The sequence below is a fragment of the Apus apus genome, chromosome 3 (genome assembly GCF_020740795.1).
Source record: "Apus apus isolate bApuApu2 chromosome 3, bApuApu2.pri.cur, whole genome shotgun sequence".
NCBI lineage: Eukaryota > Metazoa > Chordata > Aves > Apodiformes > Apodidae > Apus > Apus apus.
The window spans coordinates 85,259,589-85,281,548 of record NC_067284.1 but is presented as its reverse complement, the minus strand read 5'-3'; the positions used below and the strand labels follow the sequence as shown (position 1 = coordinate 85,281,548).

At 36.9% G+C, this 21,960-nt stretch overlaps 1 protein-coding gene across 3 annotated transcripts in view; it reads right to left on the bottom strand.

Annotated features, from left to right (window-relative positions):
• LYST (lysosomal trafficking regulator) overlaps positions 1-21,960 on the bottom strand; it is an 82,273-nt gene that overhangs the window by 14,741 nt on the left and 45,572 nt on the right. The window contains exons 22-41 of one of the 3 annotated variants that reach the window (XM_051614671.1): positions 20,730-20,861; positions 17,963-18,599; positions 17,338-17,515; positions 16,251-16,420; positions 14,496-14,726; positions 13,455-13,621; positions 12,777-12,929; positions 11,262-11,453; positions 10,435-10,613; positions 8,187-8,393; positions 6,756-6,932; positions 6,206-6,282; positions 5,277-5,465; positions 4,415-4,560; positions 4,243-4,339; positions 3,501-3,562; positions 3,075-3,130; positions 2,196-2,348; positions 1,614-1,858; positions 831-897 (exon numbers count right to left, since the gene is read on the bottom strand). In XM_051614671.1, coding sequence (XP_051470631.1) covers positions 831-897; positions 1,614-1,858; positions 2,196-2,348; positions 3,075-3,130; positions 3,501-3,562; positions 4,243-4,339; positions 4,415-4,560; positions 5,277-5,465; positions 6,206-6,282; positions 6,756-6,932; positions 8,187-8,393; positions 10,435-10,613; positions 11,262-11,453; positions 12,777-12,929; positions 13,455-13,621; positions 14,496-14,726; positions 16,251-16,420; positions 17,338-17,515; positions 17,963-18,599; positions 20,730-20,861 — 3,515 coding nt within the window. The remainder of the gene's footprint in view (positions 1-830; positions 898-1,613; positions 1,859-2,195; positions 2,349-3,074; positions 3,131-3,500; positions 3,563-4,242; positions 4,340-4,414; positions 4,561-5,276; positions 5,466-6,205; positions 6,283-6,755; positions 6,933-8,186; positions 8,394-10,434; positions 10,614-11,261; positions 11,454-12,776; positions 12,930-13,454; positions 13,622-14,495; positions 14,727-16,250; positions 16,421-17,337; positions 17,516-17,962; positions 18,600-20,729; positions 20,862-21,960) is intronic. The other 2 variants (XR_007889033.1, XM_051614672.1) reach the window with 2 other exon arrangements.

Below are 21,960 nucleotides of genomic sequence, written 5' to 3'. Positions count from 1 at the left end.
AAGAGGTTGCCTAAGTTGTCTAGGAATAAAACTTAACTTTTAGAGGAACATAAATTTAAAAGTGATTTGGAATCAAATACACTTTAAGTGTCTAGAGAAGTGATCACTTTTACAGTCCAGTTAGGTATCAAAGTCTTAAGCCAATTTAAATTACCCGTTTTCCATTATTTATGACTTTTGCTTTTTTTCTCCCCCTCTTGTTTTTTAACATAGCAGAGTCAGTATACAGCCTTTTCAACACTGACTGGAAAAAAAAGTATTTGCAAATCATACACTAGACCATGATGATATAGACATAAGTTTGAAGTTCCTGCTGCAGATGCTTTCATTCCCCAGCAAGCTGTTATTTCCTATAGCCTGAAAAACACCCTACAGAGCAAAAATCAAAGAGCACACTGTAAGCACAGTAGGGCATGTGGAAATAACAGAATACTTCAGAGAAAACAGCTCTTCCGTTATCAAACGGAAAGAACAGCCACAAGTTCCACTGAAGTTATTTCAAATAAACAGCAGTAAGCTATCCTCCTGATCTCTAGGGATGTTTAAATATATGTATGTTCATATGCAAGAAGATACCAATTTAACCTCCCCAGCAGGATCACATGGAAAGACTAAACTGATTTCTTATTTCAGGTACAAAGAAATACAGGTTCCAAGCATGTTATAAAACTATTCCCAGGAAATGCTGCATACTAGAAATAAGAAGTCTGCAGATATCAAATACTGATTTGTGGTTTCTTTTCCCCATGTCAATAGATATTACAAAAATTTAAAGCCTCCATATAATTTATACACACGAAAAGGCAAGGAGCAAAATTTATCCAAATTACCTTATAAGTATCCACATAACGATCCTCTTTTTCTTTAGACTGCACAGCTATTGGTTTAACCAGATTTCTGTAAGAGAAACAGTACTGATACCTTGTCATTTTTATAAAGATATTGGTTTATGCCATTTAATCATGCATTATTATTAATAATGACTTGAATATAATGAAAAGGACAAGCAAAACTTAATAGCACTTTACAAGAAAGTTCAGAAAATAGTCACTTTGTTAGTGCTAAAGGCAAACTCTGATCCATAGGCTACCCCACAGCACAGCAACAGGCAAGCAAATGCAAAGTACCTGCATCAAAACTGAGATCATTGGAAGGCAAAGATTTTTTGTGCCCACAAATGTTAAATCGGCTTAACAGAAACTGATTAGGCTGAGACAGTTCATTTGGATCTATTCACAATGATGGCAATATGATTTTGTAAGCAGCCAAATAATTTACAATTTTATTTATAGTTAATTGGTCCAGAAGTTTTTAATCACATTAATTTAAGCATACAGCTTCTATTTAAACCTATGGACTATCCATATCCTATTAAGACAGTATGCAAGTCCAATTCATAGCAATCCTTAAATATACACATTCATAATACTAGGCACTTTATTTAAATATCTGAGGTGAAGCAGCCACATATTGTAAAATCATAAGGGCTGAAGCTTGTCCCTGAATAGTTCCATTCATGTATGTGTGCAGTTTAGTGCAATGAAGTTAAGCAGATATACTGGATGATCAATTAAAGTATTTGGAAATAAACTGTTCCAAACATTTCATATTACCTATATACTGATGGATCATTTAGGTCCAGCGTTTCATTGGTGTAGTCAGAAAGTATAAAAGGAAATACTGGATATTGCATAAGATCATTGAAGGAACGGCCCGCATGTTTGTTTAAGTGAGTCAGATACTCAAAGTTAGTAATCTGTCCTGTGCACCACAGGTGGGTCAAAGCAGTAATGTTTCCATATTCCAAAAGGTTAGGCAAATTGTTAGTTAAGATGTTGTGGTACACATCATCACGGACCTAGAAGAAAATACCATAGATTTAATAATGGAATTTAAATTATTCAAACTACCAAGACTTAGTAAGTTTCTCTTTTTCCAAATTTCTAGCTATCTGCTGTAATGGAATAACATTTAGCATTACTAAGATTCTTTGATGTCTTAATACATCAGAGATGTGTTTTACAACACGAATGTGTTTATCTAGAAGTCCAGCTGACCAAACTTTTTCAGAGGTATTAGGCAGAATTTAATTAGTTCATGCAATCGATCCCCTTAAAAACTAGTGCATGAATGTACATGTTATGAAGACACAGCAAAACACTTTGATCTATTACCACACATCAGTGCCACGTTACCTTTGTATTATCAAAAGCCAAGAGTAAAGTTCTGCCGTTTGTTAGAAATATTTCCACAGCATTGTCTCTTAACTGCCACCAGCGCTTATGGACTTCCTTAATTTCCTCATAGGTCCAAGAGAATGATGCTGGTTCAGTTTCTCCATGAAAACTCTGCAGAATTCATAATTGAAAAAAGTTATTTAAATAGGTTTTCCAAACAAGAAACCCTTCAATGTGGCCAGTTTACAGCCATACAAGCATATCATAAGGGAAATTTTAATTTTGCTGTGATGCTTTAAGACATTGTTGGGATTTTCTTCATACATGTTTCCCATCCTCCTCTCTCCTCAAGGCAGTGGGCAAAACATCATGAATGCTCCTCAGCTGCTGCAGTTCCCTACCCCATACTAGCACTCAGTGTCATAATTCCACTGGCTCTTAAGCTAAAATACTGGACATCCAACCACAGCAAACAAAGCTTTGCCATGAATGCCAATTCTGACAGTTCTATGAAGGCCAAAGCAGAACAGCTCATAACAGGAGCTGTGTGCTTAGTGGATTCAAGGAAGAGCTCCCTGAAAATAGCTTAAAACTTTCAACAGTATAACTCAAATCTTGATTTTTTTAAGTGTCTGTTGAATGTATAAACTTAAATAATACATCAGAGCCTTTGCGTATCGAAGAATTAGGTCAGTTCCATTTTTCTCCATTAAACAGTCCTCTCTTGTATGGGGTAATGGGGGAGCTAGAACATCCTACATAATGGAAAACTCAAGAATCAAATGCTCTATGGTCCAATTCATACACCTGTTACTGTTCCTCAGTGGCAGTAGACAAAAGCGACTCATGGTCATAGCTTGGAAAAATTAAAGCTGGACAATATGCTCTAATACTTACCAAATTTTCAGTTGAGTCTGAAGCATTGTCTTCAACAAAATACATGCCACATTTTCCTGCAGGAAAAAATAATTGCAAAAAGGTACATTATACTATTATTTGTACAGCACATCTCAGTGTTACATAAAATGTCCAGGAGTTAAGATGACTTAAAGTACCTGGGCAATACAGTACTTGACAGAAATCAAATATATCATTCCACTTCTTTTAGCAAGTGGCCTGCAACTTTTATACTTAACTGCAGTCCAAACAGCACAGCAGGGGAGAAAGGCAAATCTGATCTATAAAGTATATAATCCATGAGAAATCAAGCAACAGCTCAATTGCTTTACAAATCAGTCAAGGTTATATATCTATATCTATCTATGTATATATCAGAATCTTATAAAAAAATAGATATTGATAAGGACAGAAAATACTACTTACCTAGCAACAGCTCACCAGCAGTCTCTCTAGAAGGTGCTACACTTACACATCTTCGATTAACTCTGCAATATTGCAAAGTGTATTATTGCTTATGGATTTATGTCTTTTGCCATGTACCCAAAACTAACAGCCTCAAAGGCCACCACTGAAGTAAAACTTTTCAACACCTTAACTCTAATGGTTCAAATCCCAAGGAGGGAAAGAAAATAGAACCTCAACCTTCTAGACTTGCACATTAATATAGTTGTATTTATTTCTGTATGTTCTCTGAAGTTATTTTAGGCAGTATTAGTGCCTGCAAGAGGTATTAAATTGATACAACTGTAGAGTATAACAACACAGTGGTAAAATAGAGGATGAAAACGCAGTTTGTGTTTGGACACTGATGGGAAGACCTACCAAATCTAGTAGCAATGTTTTTCTTAGATACGTAAGTAACAAATAAGTTAAGAAATTCAACCAGGTTATCCCACAGAGGCCCCATCTCCGTATCACAGGACATGGCATTTGCTTTTCCTGATTTTTGAAGTCATGAAGGCAGGCTGGTTTAAGATTAAAAAATTGTACATTATAGTAGCTTTGACTTTTGTTTATGACTATAGCAAAAAACCTACCACTTTTGACATTTGTCTCATCCTTTTTTGTGTGTGCGCATGTTTTTATTTAGACAAAAAGTGAGGAGAACTGTTTCTTTAGAATGGGAGAAGGTGGGAAAGGGAGGTAAATGTTACCCTAACCTTACCTTATATGTTCACTTGCAGCTTTGTCCTTTACAGTAGAAGAGTGAGAAGAATGTGTTTTGTCTTCAAATAGATAAGATAATGGACTTTTTATCACACCTGTAAAAAAATCCACAAATAAGGCACTAGTAGTCATTACAATTCAGATACACTTCTGGAAGATGCTGTAATTACCTTCCTGTTTCTGCCTGTCTGGGAGAAGGTACTTGTTTGGAATAGTTAAGTAGCACCTCTGCAAGCGGCGTCTCTCTCTGTTTGGGCCCTCTGTTGGATCCAGTTGCCAAGATGTTGGGTAATAGACTGGGTCATACCAGAGTGCTCTGAAAAAAAAATCATGTTAGAGTTTGGCAGCAATGGCAGTACATACACTTATTCATTCTGTTTTTCTTTAACTAGCAGAAAGACAGAAGTTTCACAGTAGTACACTGGGCAATTACTTCTGAAAAAGTATCAAAAGTAGTTTATTTTAATAAGCTATCCCACTGACTGACTACTTATGAGCTACAACTGCTAAGAGTTCTCTTGAAGCTACTAATTCTGATGACAACAGCAATACAAGGCATCCAATACTAGATTTTGAAAACTCAGCTGTTGCAACCATGACATAATACTAGTTCTGCAGTGGTAAAAATACCATTGTTTAGTTTCACGTCAAGACTTAACAATTTTTGCTCTATGCAGATTAACATACAGTATCTAGATGCTAATGTGACTAACATTACCTAAAAAATGTTGGTTTTTTTTACTCCATCAATGTAATGCAAGATACGAAAACTTTGACATTACTCATGTAGATACAAAATGTATCTACAAAAAAGATTAAGTGCCATAGAAATACTACTTGGCTACTCACCCTAGAAAATAGAATAATAGGAGAACAAATCAGGTATTTTACAAGTCTTTAATCATCAGATGATTAGTAAAAGTAAATAATTCTGATTTTAGTATCACCTATACTTCATGTACCTTTAAGTAGAATGGGAGGCACATGTCAGACACTGTGTTGGTTTCTTGCTTGTTCACTGAGATAACTTACCGATCATGGGTGAGCTGCTGAACAAGTTCTTGCCAGTGTCTGCTGGCACTTAGCTCTGCCTTATACATCCCCCTGATGTGCTGGATTACTTTCTTCCTTTCCATTCCTTGTGACAGAGACACAGCTTGTGTGATGTCTCCAGCTATTTTAGAAATGTCTTTAGATTTTGTATCCAGACGTTGAAAGAGACTGAGGAAAAAGTTGCATTTTAAAATGTCAAATAAACACACTGAAGATGGAAGGCAAGACACCAAAAGCTCTTACAATCAGTTTGGCAGCATATATCCTTGGTTCTTGTTACAGCAGATGCAGAGCAACTCAGCCTACCTAGTTTTCACAAGACTCATTAATACCTTTTGCTTCTAAGCCTTCAAAATACACTATTACTTGTGCCTAAAGACAAGCCAAGCCAATCAGAAGATCAATGGCTATACATAAGCATGCTTTACTAATTTATGCATACTCATTACAGTAAAAATCTGAAGCATGAACAGTAATTTACCACTGCTCAAATCTCTTAAGTTACTCAACATAGTATAAAGTCTTATTGCTTATCTGGACAGACTTGATCAAGATGACCTTTACAGCTGCTCTGATTACCTACATTGAAGCATGTGTGCATCTCAGATCTGAATTTAATGGCAAAGCCTGAAAGATAAATTACTGGAAAGAATGGAAAGAATCTACCACAAGCTACTGAAATTTACATTACACCATGTAGCAGCAGTCTATGTAGCTCACAAGAGTGTTGGAATTCTATGCTGAATATAATGATATTTTGTTCATTGAAGGCCAGGGTTAGCTGCAGGGACATTTTCATTACATTTAATTGCACAGACCACAGCAAGAGGAGAAGTGACTGGACAGATGCAACAGCTGTAGAACAAGTTCTTACAGACTTCTTGGAGCCCCTTTAAGAAGGCACTTACTTTTGCCGATTATTAGCCATTGTCTTCTCCCAAGCAGCTTTGTTTACACCTTCTTCCATCTCATATTTCTTCTGATCCTGAATGGAAGTTTTATTCATTACTTTTTTTCCCCAAATGGACAAAATATGGAAGGCTAAAGGATATGCCAACTCAAAAAAGGAAGGCTGACAAAACGGTTCAACTTAGATCCTTGTGGCATTTAAAACCATCAAGACTTCAGTTACTGCTGTTTTATTGTTTTTAAGTAATTTTTTTTTCAAGGAACCATAACACATTTTTCCTGACAATTAGAGATACTAGTAGCTTTTTATGAAACTCTCACCTTTGTCTGGGTTAAATAATATGCTTAATCAAGAAGCATTTATATGTGAGCTTGCTATGAAGCACTGGACATGTGACAGAAATATTCAAAACCCAGAGAGACTCCCCAAAAGCATAAGCCATGCACCAAGCAAATGCAACTGCCATCTGAAGTAAAACTCTGACTCAATACAGTAGACAATTGTCTCAACTATACCCAGTTTTTGAAGTAAAGTTTTAATTCACAAACCTCTTTCAAAGCTTTTATTAGATCTGGTTTTGGTCGTGGGCTCAGGGGAATGCATTTATAGCCACAGCATTTTAATGTATTCACAAAGTCTCCTGCTGCTCTTTGTTCTTCTTTGGTCATTTCATCACTGTGATTTTGCATTAACTCGTATAAATAGAGCACTAATTTAGGCCCATGCTAGAAGATGAAAAGAAGAGGGTAAGAGATGTATGGTCATTCTTGTTTCCACAATGCAACACTAAGCAGTTTTTTCCTCCAACTTTATTCCCTTTCTTAGTCAGCCTGGACAGATTTCTTCCACTAATTTTTCTGTGATTTAAAGGAAATGGCTGCTTTAATGTTTGAATACAAACTTTTGTAACACTGTGAAGACCATGCTGAATCTAATCCTCCACATGAGAAATTTTCTGCCAGCATCTTGTGACTTTTCAAATGGCATACAGGAAAGCTAAATTTCTTTTCCAAGTGCTCTGCTCCTAGAGCCTTGTTTATACTTCAGTAAATATATACCAGAGACTGCTAATTTTACCTGCCAAGAATGCTACACCTTGTTTGATTAACCAAATTAGAGCTGACAGATAATGAAGTTAAGCAGACACAGGCCATAAACAAAGTCAACATGACTCTCCTTCAAAGAAGCCATTGCTAACATGCCAGCTCTTCTCTTACTGGTCTAAGTGTTCATTTCTTTGGATAATATATACGTGATCAGAAATGCATAAAGTTCATCCAGTAAGTGCTTCCTCTCCTTAGTATACACTGATTCAAACTGTGACATGTCTTTAATTCTTGCAGCTCCTGAAGATCTCAAACAGCAACATTCCTACTAGATTCCTGATCAAAGCTTTAAGAAACACTTTCTCTCAAGCTTGCACTAACAGAGTACAATTAAAAAAAGCTTTTTCCTGACAAACCCAGAAAAGTAGGGAGAATGTGTTCAGCTATTTAACAGTCCCACTTTAAGAATAAATAAAAGCTAAATAAAATTGAGTACTGCTTTGACTGAGGACTGCCCGCCTCTTAAAATCTAGTGGAAGTCAGTTCTTACAAGTTTCAGGAAGTCTGCAGTTACGAGTTCCGAGGCAAGGGTAACTTTCGTTACTGTGCTTTTTCAGGATACCCTAACTTCCAGTATTCTCAGTAAAATTCTTCATGTTAAAACTAGTACCACCTTTTCTTCCTGCATCACATAGGAGATGTTTGATGTACCACAAAGTATCCAGACATAATCTTATCTTGCCTTTTACAAAGCTATCTACCCTCAGGATAATGTAACCATTTCAAGGGTACAAACAGGCATCTGCCATTACATTAAATACTGCTAGAACAGCAGCGAACAACTTAAGCCACATACAGCTCTAAATAATTCTAAAATTTAAACAAAAAATTTAAAACAAAGTTTACAAATGTCTCAAATACTCTTGAGCTTACTTGCAAAGTTGGGCTAAGGCAGTCACGCATAATCTCTTGATGGTTTACTTCATGTATCATCTCCAAGGCCTGCTTTCTCTCTTGCAGTGACCTTTTTGGGGACAAGTTGTGCACAAGAAGCCTCCCAAGCTGCGTACGGAATGTGTCCTTACAGGACAAGAGGATTCTCTTCCACTGCTGCTTTGGTGTGCTCATTCTGCTGGAGCCCTAAGAAAGAGAAAGAGTTAGGGCTTCCTTTTACCGAGTTGTTCACATTCTAAAACCAAACAGTAAATATGATAAAAATGTAAAACAATAAAGATTTTTTCTATCCAAATAAAGTATTTTTAATTTACTGCTTATTACAAGTTAAAAGGCATTCTACTAAAAATGAACAAAGGGTTTGTTCATTCTCATAAAATACGCATTTTTCTCTCAATCTGCCAGTATTAGGAATGCAACCTCTAGCTAAATGGGATACTCAGAGGGACTATACAACAATCCAGAAAATTAAAGTTATGATGTAGAGGGTTAAAAAAAAAAACAACCAACAAAACCCAAACATCAGTTTTTTGTTTGTTGTGGTTTTTTTCCGTGGAAACAGAATGGTTTGGGTGGAAGGGTCCTTAAAGATCATCTGTTCCAATCCCCCTGCATGGGCAGAGTGTGGGGAACCGTCCATCTTCTCTCCTCCCACCCAACACTAAACAAAATGCCTTTCAAGCCAGCAAAGCAAGAGTGGTGTCTTGTTGCTGATGTAGCCAGAGGGCAAGTTTAGCAGGCTGCTGCCTCTGCCTGGGGAGCGCCACCCAGGAGGGCTAGTACTTCTGAATTATCTCCCTGACATATCCCTAGCCCACCTCTCCTGAACCTTGGTCCCTCCGTTTGTGTTAACCCTTAATAAACCAGTTAATTCATAGTCTAAACATTGGTCTCAGTAGCAGTTTGTGGGGGTGGTGAGGGCGGTGTTTCTGGTCCCCGCTCTAAGACTCAGCGATCGATCCTGTGTGCCCAGCGAGCGCCGCGTGCACCCTCGGTCCCTTTGAAAAGCCCTCTCTGGAAGAGAGGGACGGAAGAACGCCACGGAAGCATCCCGGCCTCTGGAGGTCCGTCACCAACACGGTCAGACTGTGACACAAGGACACCTCCCGCTAGACCAGGTTGCTCCAAGCCCCATCCAACCTGGCCTTGCACACTTCCAGGCAGAGGGCAGCCACAGCTTCCCTGGGCAACTTGTTCCAGGGTCTCACCACCCTCACACTGAAAAATGTCTTCCTCACGTCTAATTTAAATCTAATCTCTTCCGGTTTAAAGCCATTACCCCCTTGTCCTATCACTAGAAGCCCTAGTAAAAAGTCACTCCCCAGCTTTCCTTTAGGCCCCCTTCAGGTACTGGAAGGCTGCATTAGGTCTCCCCAGAGACTTCTCCAGGCTGAACAATCCCAGCTCTCTCAGCCTGTCTTCATAGCAGAGGTTTATTTATTTTAATGAATAGCCCTCCTACATTAATCACTAGTTTCTGAATGGATTACCTCACAAGATTAGAAACCTTCAAAAGATTAGAAACAAGGCATTGGATTGAGGTATTTGTGCTCATGAAACCTTTCATCTTTAAATATTACAAGTATGGCACGACAGAAAGATATCAGACGTAATTAAGTTAGTTTTCAATTGCCAGAAAGAAAATTACACTGAGCTACTTTTTATAAAGGTGACCTAGGAGAAAGAGGCAAGAATTAGCAAGTTAAGTTTTCCAATGAAACCATTTCAAGTTACCCAAGCAAAACCTGATCACCTTGGAAAGATTAACAAGCTACCACCTGTATGCTAGAAAATTCTCAGACCTTTGGCAAAAATTGCAAAAAGTTCTCCTTCCCCCCCAGTTACATCACCAACTCTAAAATACATTATAGACACAAACTGCTTAGAAATACTCCATCATCTGTGGGTGCACAGTAGATCTTGTTTCATAGGCTCCAGAAAACAAATGCTGAGGATTAGGAGACAAAGCAAAATTATGGACTACACTGAAATCTATTTAAGCTTTACAGTAGAATTTTGCTGTATATTAGGGTAAAAGGAAGAGCAGACGTGTTTACTTTTCAACTGCAGAGTAACTGAGAAACTGAACAGAGTTTTTAATGCCATAGCTGAATTGAGAGAGGCAGTAAGAAAAGCATTTGTGGACAGAAGACTTCATGCATTAGAAGTTGGTAATAAAAGAACCTTATGAAATGTACTGAAATGTGGACAACATCTAGTTACTTACAATGGATACCTTGATTCCATCCACCAGTATCTTGATCATTTCTTTAAGAAAAGGATTTGTTCTGGTAGGCACTTCTTGCTGGCTTTCTTCTTCAGGAACTTCCAGCTGGGATGCTGGAAGTCTGCTTTGACTTGTAGTTTCTGTTATACCCAGTACATCAAGGCACTCTTCGGTAGGTGCTTAAATTACAAAGAGGCACGTATCGATCAGTACCATCTCAAGCAATATAATCCTATGATCCTTTAGTTGGCATTAAATATTGTTTTTACTACTATACTTCCCATAATTTTAAATACCAGTAAGTATGCCTTACTTCAGTTCCCTTATGAACCTATTATTATTATTATTATTATTATTATTATTATTATTATTTGAATCACTTACAGTGAATCAGAGCCATGCAGTTCTTCATCCCACATGCTAAACTTTATTTAGTTTCTCTGGAATTTGAACTAGTCCTCAAAGTCACCAAGTTCTGCTTTTTTCATAGAAACATGTGAGCTGATGCATTTTAAGAGAGCAGATGCTCCTTTTGGCAGTTAAATCTTCAAGTAATAATTCAGGCAGTTAACACATGAATGGACTAATGTAGAACTAAAATAACTTGCTTGGTTCATTCAGATAACAACTGTATCCAGATTGGCACTTACATAAGACTGAGACAAATCACATGACACAATCATGTTTTATGGTTAAACCCATTAAACTCACATCAGTGGTATTCCTGTCATCCTAAACATTTCAACACCCTAAAAGCAAGAATCCATTTCTCTATATAGCACTACACCAGTTCCATCAAAACAGAAGTGAACAAAAAGAAATCCTACCTAAATAAATGAGCCTGTTAACAGCTAGAACAGTCAGCCTCTGTAACCTTTGTGTAAACTCAGCCTCAGTGGCTTGGATAGGATTTTCTTGGCTCATTCTTCGCTGCATCATCATGTTGAATTCCTCACTTGCTAGTGAACGCATTTTCAACAGCAGGGCATCAGATTGAGCAAGGGAAAATTTCCTGGAGCCTTGAAATACAGAAGCATTCTCATTACTGTTTAAATGGATAAGCATTAATAGCATCCTAATAAAATGAACAAAAAAATGTATCAGCAACTACTTTCAACTGAGGAGTTAATTTAAGGGAAGAAAAATTCTGAAATACATTAATATTGAAGGGAACATGAGTGCTATTTGGGTGTTGGTCTCTTTTCTATTTGAAATTAAATATATAAAACTTAAGTAATATAATGAAATGGCTTTATCTGAATCAGATTTATTGCATGGTTTGCATATTCTTATCCCCGCTTTTAAAGGATTAAAAAATAATGATGCAACAAAAATATTGCATATTGAAAACTAGCTTTATCAGCACAAATGAGGAGTCAGTCCTATTAACTTACAAACATTTTGTACCATACTCACTGGTACTGTGTTTGATAGAAGTACTATTTCAAATTTACAATGTTCCTTAAAGTTCCACTGAAATTAACTGGTGGGCCTTGACTGTATTTTTTTATTTTCAGAATTTAAAAAAGTGTTATTTATCTTTCATGGCATACCAGATTCACTAATAAGATTATTTTCACTACATTTATTAGGCTGATGGAGAGGGGCCTCAAAAACTGACTATATCAAGAGAAACATAGTAAATAGGGAGAAACAGTGGATTGTTTTGATTTTTTTAAAAAACCTCAAATACATGTCAAGTTTTTTTAATTATATCTTCTACAATGTCTTTTTAAATAGAGTTTCACTTATGTGAGAGATATACCCAACCCACTTGCAGCCAGAAGACTCCAAAACCCTTACAGAATGATTCACAAGCCAGCAAACACAGAAAGCACACACTGCTAAAGCACAGTGGAATCTAGGAATCTCACACTGCCAACTATTAACCTGGAGTGCCAGGTATTCACTTCAGAGTGATCGCTCATTTGAAGTGGTGTGACAATGTGATCCCCACATCACAGCTGTGTTCAAGCTACAAGCGCTAACTTCATTTTGGTATTTCCTTACTGTGGTCAAGTTGGCTAATAAAATCACTAATTACTTAAAAATTTTTACTAAGCAACTAATGAATTGAAGAGGGTCTTATATATGTCTTTAGACACCATGGTGAGAATAAAGTGACTGAGGTTTTGTTTTCATATTCCACTGCATCCTTCTAATAGGAAAACCCCACAAGTTCACAGTGGGGTTCACACTATTCTAAAACATATGATTTATAAAGCAAATTAACAGAAAAAGCAAAGCAACAGGGCTCATTTGTCGTATCTTAGAAACTACAGTTTGAAAGTTAATATATTAGACATGAGAAAGCAGAAGAGGTCTGCACTTCTGCTACTGACCAGCGATGCCTTTACGCTTCTGAAACATGGCATGATGTAGCGCAGATGGCGACGGGACTGAACCGGCCTGCTCCTGAGCATCTTGGCTTGCTGTTGTTTTTATTAATTCAACAGCTGCTTGAAGAACTCTCAACTGCAGAACAACTGCCATATCTACAGAGAAGCATACAAAGGCCACATGACATTTATTCTTTACAAGTCTCCCAAGAATTTTTTACCAGATATTTGTAAAAATTAAAAGAACACAACAAAATGTGTCAGAGTTGCAAAATTCTCAATTCCAAGGAAGTTGCATAGAAAGTCAACTCAGTATTCCACCAACGTAGACAGTACACAAGTGAGTTCTCATGGAAAAGCCACTGAATTTGATTCTCTAAGATAAGCTAAGATCAAACTGTACAGAACATTCCAATTTAAATACTCTTAGTGAAATTTTACAGTCACTGTTTGTTTAGATTAGCAGTACACAATTCTTTACCACAAGGCAGGCTCCTGAGGAAAACCATTACTTTGAGACCCACTCAGAAAAGAAAGAAGATTCATTGCCAGATAACTCCCCCCTTCTCCCTTGCCAGGAATGTTAATTTAAAGAAAGAAAGAAAAAAATATATATATAATCAATGGGGAAGGGATTCACTTCTCCAGTCCTGTGACCCCAAAAATAAGCAGATAACTTACTTTGCATCCTTGCATTTTTACTATTTTGAAGATGACCCAGCAGCACAATGAGGTCTTCAATAACACGAAAATATTGAGAACCTGAGGAGCTGCAGGCATGAATTGCAACTGCTACCAGCAGCTGTTGTATATCACATGCAAGTAACTTGTAGTCATTCAAGGGAATGCTGCAAACAAAGTTGTAGTTAGCAGAAGCATGACAATTCTAGTAGATTTTGACTCATAACAAGACCCATTACTATTCCCCTTGCTATTTCTGCCAACTGTATCTATTTATATTACATAAATATAAAACAAAAAAATAACTGCAATCAAAGACACCTCTTTAGTGTTAACTTTTGCAGACGGGATGCCTGCAAACCTTTGAGACAGTCTAACATTAAGATTGCAACTAAGTTTTATTGGGAAAGCAACAATGTATTATTTTCAGATTTCTAACTTAAACATATCATCTGAAATCCTGTATTTTGAAAAAAATCAGGATAATCTCATTTTGTAACCATGCTGAATCAAACTGTACTAGGGTAAAAAGGAAAGCTACTTCTCCAGGATGCCAATTAATGAAATAAATCAACAAAACCCCAACTCTCCTTCCTTCACTATATAATCTTTCTTAAAGCACAGAATGTTTTTAATTAATGAAGTCACTTAAGTTACCAAAATCTCAGATATTAAAGCACAGGCAGCACAGGAGATTTTTCCTGCAGTTTTGACATTGGCTGTAGAAACAGTAGAATGCTACTGTCTGCTGGGCCTTTATCTTGCTGTTCAGGTAAGTTCTACCAGGAAAAGCATCCCAAGTGTACACAATCTGACCAACTTGCAGTTTGAAGAGTTTCACTTGAAAAATTTAAGGTACAGAAAGAACATTTTATATCCAGTGTATAATTACATGTATAATTAAAGCTGAAAACCTCAACCAGTGCTATTTTGTACACATTCTCTGATCATTTAAAAAAGCAGTAAGAATACACTGTACTAAGTTTTGCTAGACTTAAGGTTGTGCCTGGACTATCTTACAGGAACTGATGCTATACTCACTTGGTTTCCAGCCCGTTGAGAGCAGCCAGCGTATTACACAACACGTAGAGCAAACCATTATCCAACAGAAGGTCTGCAACTTTGGAGCAGGAATTTATGATTTGGAGCAGGAGACAGAAGCAGTTATGCAGCAGAACATTATCATACAAAGAGTTCTCTATAAGACCCAGAACAGGAATGACACACCATTTTTGAAAGAGTCCAGCATTCTTGACATCTTCTAGATCAAATCTATGAAAATAGAGAAAAGTGAGTGATACCCTTAAAACAGCAACCTGGCATATGCAAATAGTATGTGCAACTGGAATACCAGTCTATGCCAGTCATGTGACAAACATGTAGACAGAAATTTCCTACATCCCATTTCAGTCATGATGGTTGTCTACTAAAGGGAGTAAGAGCAAAATAAACATTTTGAAGAGCCACAAGGAAATGAAATGTCTAAAATACCTACCAACTAACTACCAATTGTCTACAATATAAAAATTTTATCAAGTCAAAGGTGTTGTTTTTTTTTAATTAGTGTACGTGACTCAACATCTTCCCAGTTTTAAGTATTACAACTGGCACTGACACTGTCCAGAAACCAGATATATATGATATATAGCAATATTATTGATATTACATTATATTGATATATATCAATATAATAATATACTGACTGACAGCAGGTTTATTCCCTACATTCATTACTGCTGATGTGTTTAAGTAGGTTTGGCAACTTCTGGCTTATTGCAATGGTAGAACTTGTAACAGTGCTTCACACCTTGAATAAATCCAGTTTATTAATGCACAAATACTGTTACCACCCTATCACATGACTATAATTCACAACCCTAAAAGAATCTGAGCCAGAAGAATTACTTTTCCAGCCCCATGATCAGTCCCGAGGAAATAACAATTCTCTGCTTTGATGCTATTTAAGCAGATAGGTTTAAGTCTTGCAATTAAACAGGAATATTTTGCGGGGTGCTGATGATCAGGTCATCAAGCAGAAGTAATTTGGCTACAAATTCTGCAGAGGCAGCAACTGAGAAGGAACTTGCACAAGATTTTTGCACTGTTTGCTATACTTAGATGCATTTTCTCCCTGTACAATTCTTATACAATCCCTAACTAGTCACACTAATTCTAAAAATATAATTTACTTAAATAATTGTCTGCTTAAAGGTAATCTCCTTTTCTGTCAATATGAGGTGGTTCTTTGGTTCAAGGAAATGGTGTATCTGTGGAATTTTCTCTAAAGGAAATGCATAATTGAACTCAGGGCAAGCTAAGGACACAGCAGTGGCAGTGAGCTTTTTCCTTAAAACACCTACCAAAATCCCAGAGCAGAAGTCTAGTGACTATTACTTAAAACTTCTACAGCTATAAATCAGTTTCATGTAGGATCAGAAAGAGTAGGCAGAGTTAAACTAATTACAGGACATTCAAAGTGTAAAAGGCCTCTGAGACCCTCAGAAGGGCTGAGAGTTTAGAAGATCCCAGCTGACTATACTCATCAGATTGAAGCTGCTTATAAACAGCTTCAGGGCCGTACAATACTCATAAGAGGTTCAATATATTTAAACGTTAAAGCTACAAGAAAAACATCTCAAAATAGCTTGGAAGGAACTGTTTTTTCTTTAGAGGTTGATGACTACTAATAAAAGAACAGTAGTTAGAAAGCTATCACACTCATGCCTCCAGCAGCAGAGTGCTCTGCTTGTAGTTCAAATATTAAGTTACAGGATGCAAAAGCAAAGCATTACTTACTCTTCATCCAAGCCAACAGAGCGGCCAAAGAGCATTTCCAAAAAGCATTCCACAACTTCCTGAGTTCCCTGGTGAAGGTACAGCTGGTTGGCTAGCAAGGAGAAGCCACGATTCTTTAAAAATTTCTCCTTCTGCTCTCTCTTGGCTCTCTTGAAATATGCATCCAACAACTAAAAATAAATGCATAATTACAATGTAAGATTCCAACATATACTGTAGCTCCCTTGGAAATTAAGTTCTTGTCTGATGTGAGCAGTTTGAAATAACACTTTTTAAAATTCCAGACAAAAAAAACCCCATCACTTGCACTACTGCAACTGCAACCTACACTGCCCTTGTTACAACTGACAGCTTTTCATCTGAAGACTCTCAGTTTTTTAGACAAGTTTGGGTAAGATGTAATCACATCATAACAATTACAGAATGCATATATAAATACTTTAAAACATTTTATACTTGCTAAATCCTGCATGTTAGTGTGCATGCAAGAGGATGCACAAATTTCTGGATCATTTGGTTAATAAAGCCATATAATTCTATTTCTTCTTCAAATTACAACAGAAAGGTACTCAAAAGTTTTTCATCTACCTAATGTTATCATCCAGCAGTATTGTCCTTGTCAATACTACAAAAATCTCTAAAAACATTTTGAAGTCTCAAGTTAATGTTCAGGTGACAGATATGAGGACAACTCTCCATAATAACCAAAAATCAACTGTCAGAAGTTAAAACTTTGTCTGCACAATAGTTTGACACACTGCACCTGTGTTTCATGGTGAAAAGATGGTCACCAACTTTTTATGCATTGTTGCTTTCATTTAAAAAAATAATGCTGTCACATGCTTCTAAGCCCCCTGGCTTAGATCATATACTATGTTTATCTGTTGAAAGATTCTATGCTTGTGCTGGGTTTTTTGGTTGGTTGGGGTTTTTTCTATCTGTGGGGGTGGAAATGTCTTAAAATTCAGAAGTAAGCCTTGAACAGTAGAAGAAAGAAAAAAAAAAAATTAACAAAACCTCACGTTTCCAACATTGTAGCTAAGCCAGTTCACAACTTCTTAGCTAAAGGCATTTTATATAGGCCTACCTTAATGACTCCTTGTTGTATGAGAGGAGATGGGTGGTTCACAAGTACTATAAGATAATCAGGTTGAATAAGTTTGTCCATCACCTCTTCTAGCATGATATCTGGTAGGATTAGCAGAACTCCACGCAAGAGGTCATATAACCCACAACAGATAAGCACAAGACAGTCTTCTGTACATCTGAAACCAGAGGAATGTGTTTTACCACATTTTGTCTACAACAGGAAACATTACAAAAATATGCAATTGTTAGCTACTTTTGGGTGGGGAAGAAGCAGCAATGTAGCAAACACATCTCCAATACTCTTATTACAATTCTTCACTAACATGCATTTTAGGGTGGCAGATAGGATAATCTGACCAGAACTACTTGCTTATTGTGAGCCAGCTTAAGAACTTCCCACTCCAACCATACATAGCAAAATTCCTGATTTTTCAAGTTTGATATGTAAATAACAATTCTATAGACTAAAAGCTTAATAAATTGGTTTATGACAGCCTTTGAAAACATTTCCTTTATCTTCAGGCTTCCAATTTTTGTAGAAAAGCAAACAAGACCAAGAACTGTGCAATAAAAAGCTCATACACTGAACTGCTGCTGATTTATTATTTGGTTTATCTGTTTACCTATCATCAGGGCTTTCAGGTGGTTTTTGGGTATTGTCATTAACAGACGAAAAAGCAAGAGTCTCCCAGTCTTCAGGAAGTACATTCTTGTCAGCAAAGCTTGGCCAGCGGGCAATGACTGATGATCCACCATGAACAGAAAATGCTAAGCCTAAGCCTGCAAAGTTACTCTGACTCTTCTGAAATGAAGGCAGTCCTTTCAGATTGTCTGGACGACGCAGTGATGGCTCAGCTGCAGCACCACCACCTTCATTACATTTCAGGTCTGCATCTCCTTCTTTACTCTCAAATGCATTTTCAGATAACTCTTCTTCTTTTGCAATATCTTCAAATGTTTCAGCAGATGTTACTTCTGAGTCACAAACTGTTTTTGCAGACTCACAGCTGCTAAGAAAGAGTTCTTCCTGTACTCTCCGTATGGTTTCAGAGCTTCCTACAAAACCAGCTTTACCCTGGAGATCAACATAGTCACGCTTGCCAATCATCTGCAGCTCATCAATGCTCCTTCCCATTCTTTCCATTAGTCTTTTTCGATGAACTTGAGGTGAGGAAGTAGGAGACGCTGGTAAGCTTTTACAAAGCCTTTCAGGTGCCTGAGAGCTTGTCTTCTGCTGTCCACTAGCACTGGAAGTGATTCCTGGAAAAATAAGGATATCTTTAGCATTCCCTTTGTACTAGAAACAAGCTTTTCCCTCAATGTTACACTCCACATATATTTAACACAGCGATGGCCCAAGCTAACTGTGTGGCTTAACACCCGACACAGCTCAGATTTGGCTGAGCAAGCAGAGATGGCAAACTAATATGCAGCCATATATTCAGCAAATCACAAATCTGAAAGATACATAAAAAGCAAAATGTTTTTTTGCACATATACTGAGACTCTGGATTTACATTATGATCCTCTTGTGTAAGAGGCCCAGTCTACCAACATGTTTCAGTTGACATTGAAATACTATTCACTGACCCTTTTCATTAAGGCTTTACATGTATTTGATGTTTATAGCAAATTAGTGCACATTTTATTTAACACGGCTTCCTTTTAAGAGCACATTTTGACCTGAAACAGACAAACTTTCAGAGCACATTACATGAGCCTTTCATAAAATTCATTTTAAGCAGTCTGTATCCTGGACTGATAGAGGAAGCTTTTATTAGTCTACAAAAAGGAGACTGTTCTTTCAGAAGTATTTTGAAAACTATGCACTGTTTAGTACTAATGGAATGATGAGGCATCAGAAATTCTTTAAAGATCTATAAAAACTACAAAAGTATAAAAGTACACACGTACACGTGCAAACAGCCAAACTGGCCTTCAGACTACAAGGAAGGATCTACACAGCTGCAACAATCTTACAGCCAAGCTTGCACACACATTAGCAGGTAGTGCAACTACTAACCCGCATGCAGGTAGCAAGTTACCTAACAAACACACCACTTCAAATATTTTGACCAAATTCAAAAATTCCAATTCAGAATCACAACACTCAAAAACCTACTTCCACAAAAAAAAAATATGTTGAGTATTCCTCTGGCACACATGAATAACTTATTCAAGAACAGTTTGATACAACTGACATTAAAAGTACTCTGTTTAGAACAGGATTTTATATATAATCCATATGGAAGAATGACTAATTCCATACACAAGTTACTACTGTGATCTGCTCTTCTTCTCACTGCTTTAGGTAAAAAACACTTGTACTAACACTGTTTCAGTTGAAGCAGTGCTTGAAGATTCAATTTGCTTTTCGTAAGCAAAGTAGCAACAAGACACCAGTTGTAAAAGGTATTACATTGGTGAAACACAGAATATAGCTAGGTCATACATGATCTGAAATACATAGCAGCTAAGTCAGAAATCAGAGTAATTTGTTTCCACACTCATTTTGTATATTGGAAAACTTGATTAGATTATGCATTTTTATTTAGAATTTATTTATAATTGTCAGCAAGCTTAAATAAAGACTTAAATTAGGCAGTTCAGCTTTTGGTTTACAGGTAATATTTGTTGCAAATCTGCATAAGTACTATGAATAAATACCTATTTTGATAGCAATGCAAAAAACATCACACTGACAATATACCAACTGACGAAAGTTACCAGTTCGAACTAATAACTTCACACTATTTCAGCATCTGTAGCAGAGGAATTAAAAACTGACTAAAAGCAGTTAGCTTTGTAGACATTGACTTGTTTAACATGCTATATAATGAGACTGTTTCTAGAAAACTATTACATTTTCATTTATAACCAAGGTATCTAAGTTGTTCTTTAGAAGATATACTTGCCCATCCTCTATCATATAGAGATGCCAAATATACCTGCAGTACAACTAAATGCCAATGCTTTAAAACTATGTTCAGATGCACACTGGCAATTACGCACAAATAAAGAAATGTATCAGCTTAATGCTTTTTGCACTGATAGGTTAGCTGCTTATGGCTCACGTTTTCAACTACTGCCTGGTTATGGCATTCTCATATATCTCTAGCAGGTCTGTTTAACAGATGAAATGGTTCAGCTATCTGGTCCACTTCACTGCCTGTGCAATCCATGTGGCAATTTGTCTCAACTCGAGAATGAAGAGCAGTTCAGGCATCATGTTCAGTTCCACCCTTACTCTGCTGTGCTGGCATCAAGCTCCAAGGGGTAGAGGGAGCTTTGTAAGAAAGATCTGTGGGAAAGTAAGACTTTAAGGCACTCTAGTCATCTGCCAAAGGACTTAACATGTCTGGATGTTATGTTTTTCCAGCATTGTTTTACCTCCTAGTGGTAAAGCTGTAAATCCAGTTGGAGTTGTAATCACAAAAGCAGAACTCTCTATTGACTTTCCACCACTGCTGGAATTTCTCAGATACATAAGTGATTCAACTTTTTCCTGAAAAATTTTGCCATCTAGAAAGAAAAGATAAGGGGAAAAAGTTACATAAAAGCTTCTCAAGTTTGCATTTTTGATGCATTTAGACTCACAGTAGCCAGGCTACATTGCCACCTAATCACTGGAGGCTAATGAGAAGTGTGCAACTCATGAACACCCGAGAAAAATAATTTGAAAATGTTTTTAGCAATATACGGTTTAAAATTTACTTAAGAACACTGAAAACATGTGAGTCTACAGTAATGATATTTAAAGATGGTCCCTACATGCATACAACCAGTAATAATGTTGACTTTTAGCCATGTCAAAACCAGATGACTGTTCTCCAACAGGTTCATCTAATAAGGCTCAAAGTATCAAAAAGTATGCTCTACTCTTTAATAAATGTAAAATTTTCAATGTGTCAGAGGACAGATACAGAAAAACCAAAACTGCACTGCCTTTAAAACTGATAACCAAAACTGGAGGTACATGGGCATCTGCAAAAGGAGAAAACATTTCAAGCTTGGATCATGCTTTCCATGTTTATGGAAATTATGGCTAAGGTTATACAATACTACTATTAAAGCGTGAACAACAGATCTACCAGTTTCTCATTTTTCAAAGAAGCAAAAAATTATTTTTAAAGCTCACAGTACTTATTTTGCCAAAGTGATTATCTAGGACAGATATATTAAAGACAGGTGTTGTCCTAGATCTGCACCCCTCAAAGTGTATAGATACTTTCAGTAATTTGTATGCAAATGCACTGACTGCTCCTGCCAATGATGGCTTGCAGAGCAACTGGTCACTTGCTAAAAATGCTCTCGTTAGGCCTTTTGTTTTTATAGGAATTTAGTAGCAGGAAACAAGAAAGTAGAGATGGAGACAGGACCATTTACTCATATTTCTGAAGAAGCTTCATTTACAAGTACGGTACATGTTTTTCTCTAAGATTTGCCCACAGGCAAACGTGTCCATACTGGCAGCTAACATCATGCATTCCATTTAGCAGCAAACGTGATCTTCCTTTAAAGATACAACCACCAGAGGGATTATCTATAAGCTGCAGACAGAAGAAAGCTCTCCAAGTAAGCCAAGCAAAAGTCTAACTATAATGACTCTCAATACTGTAAA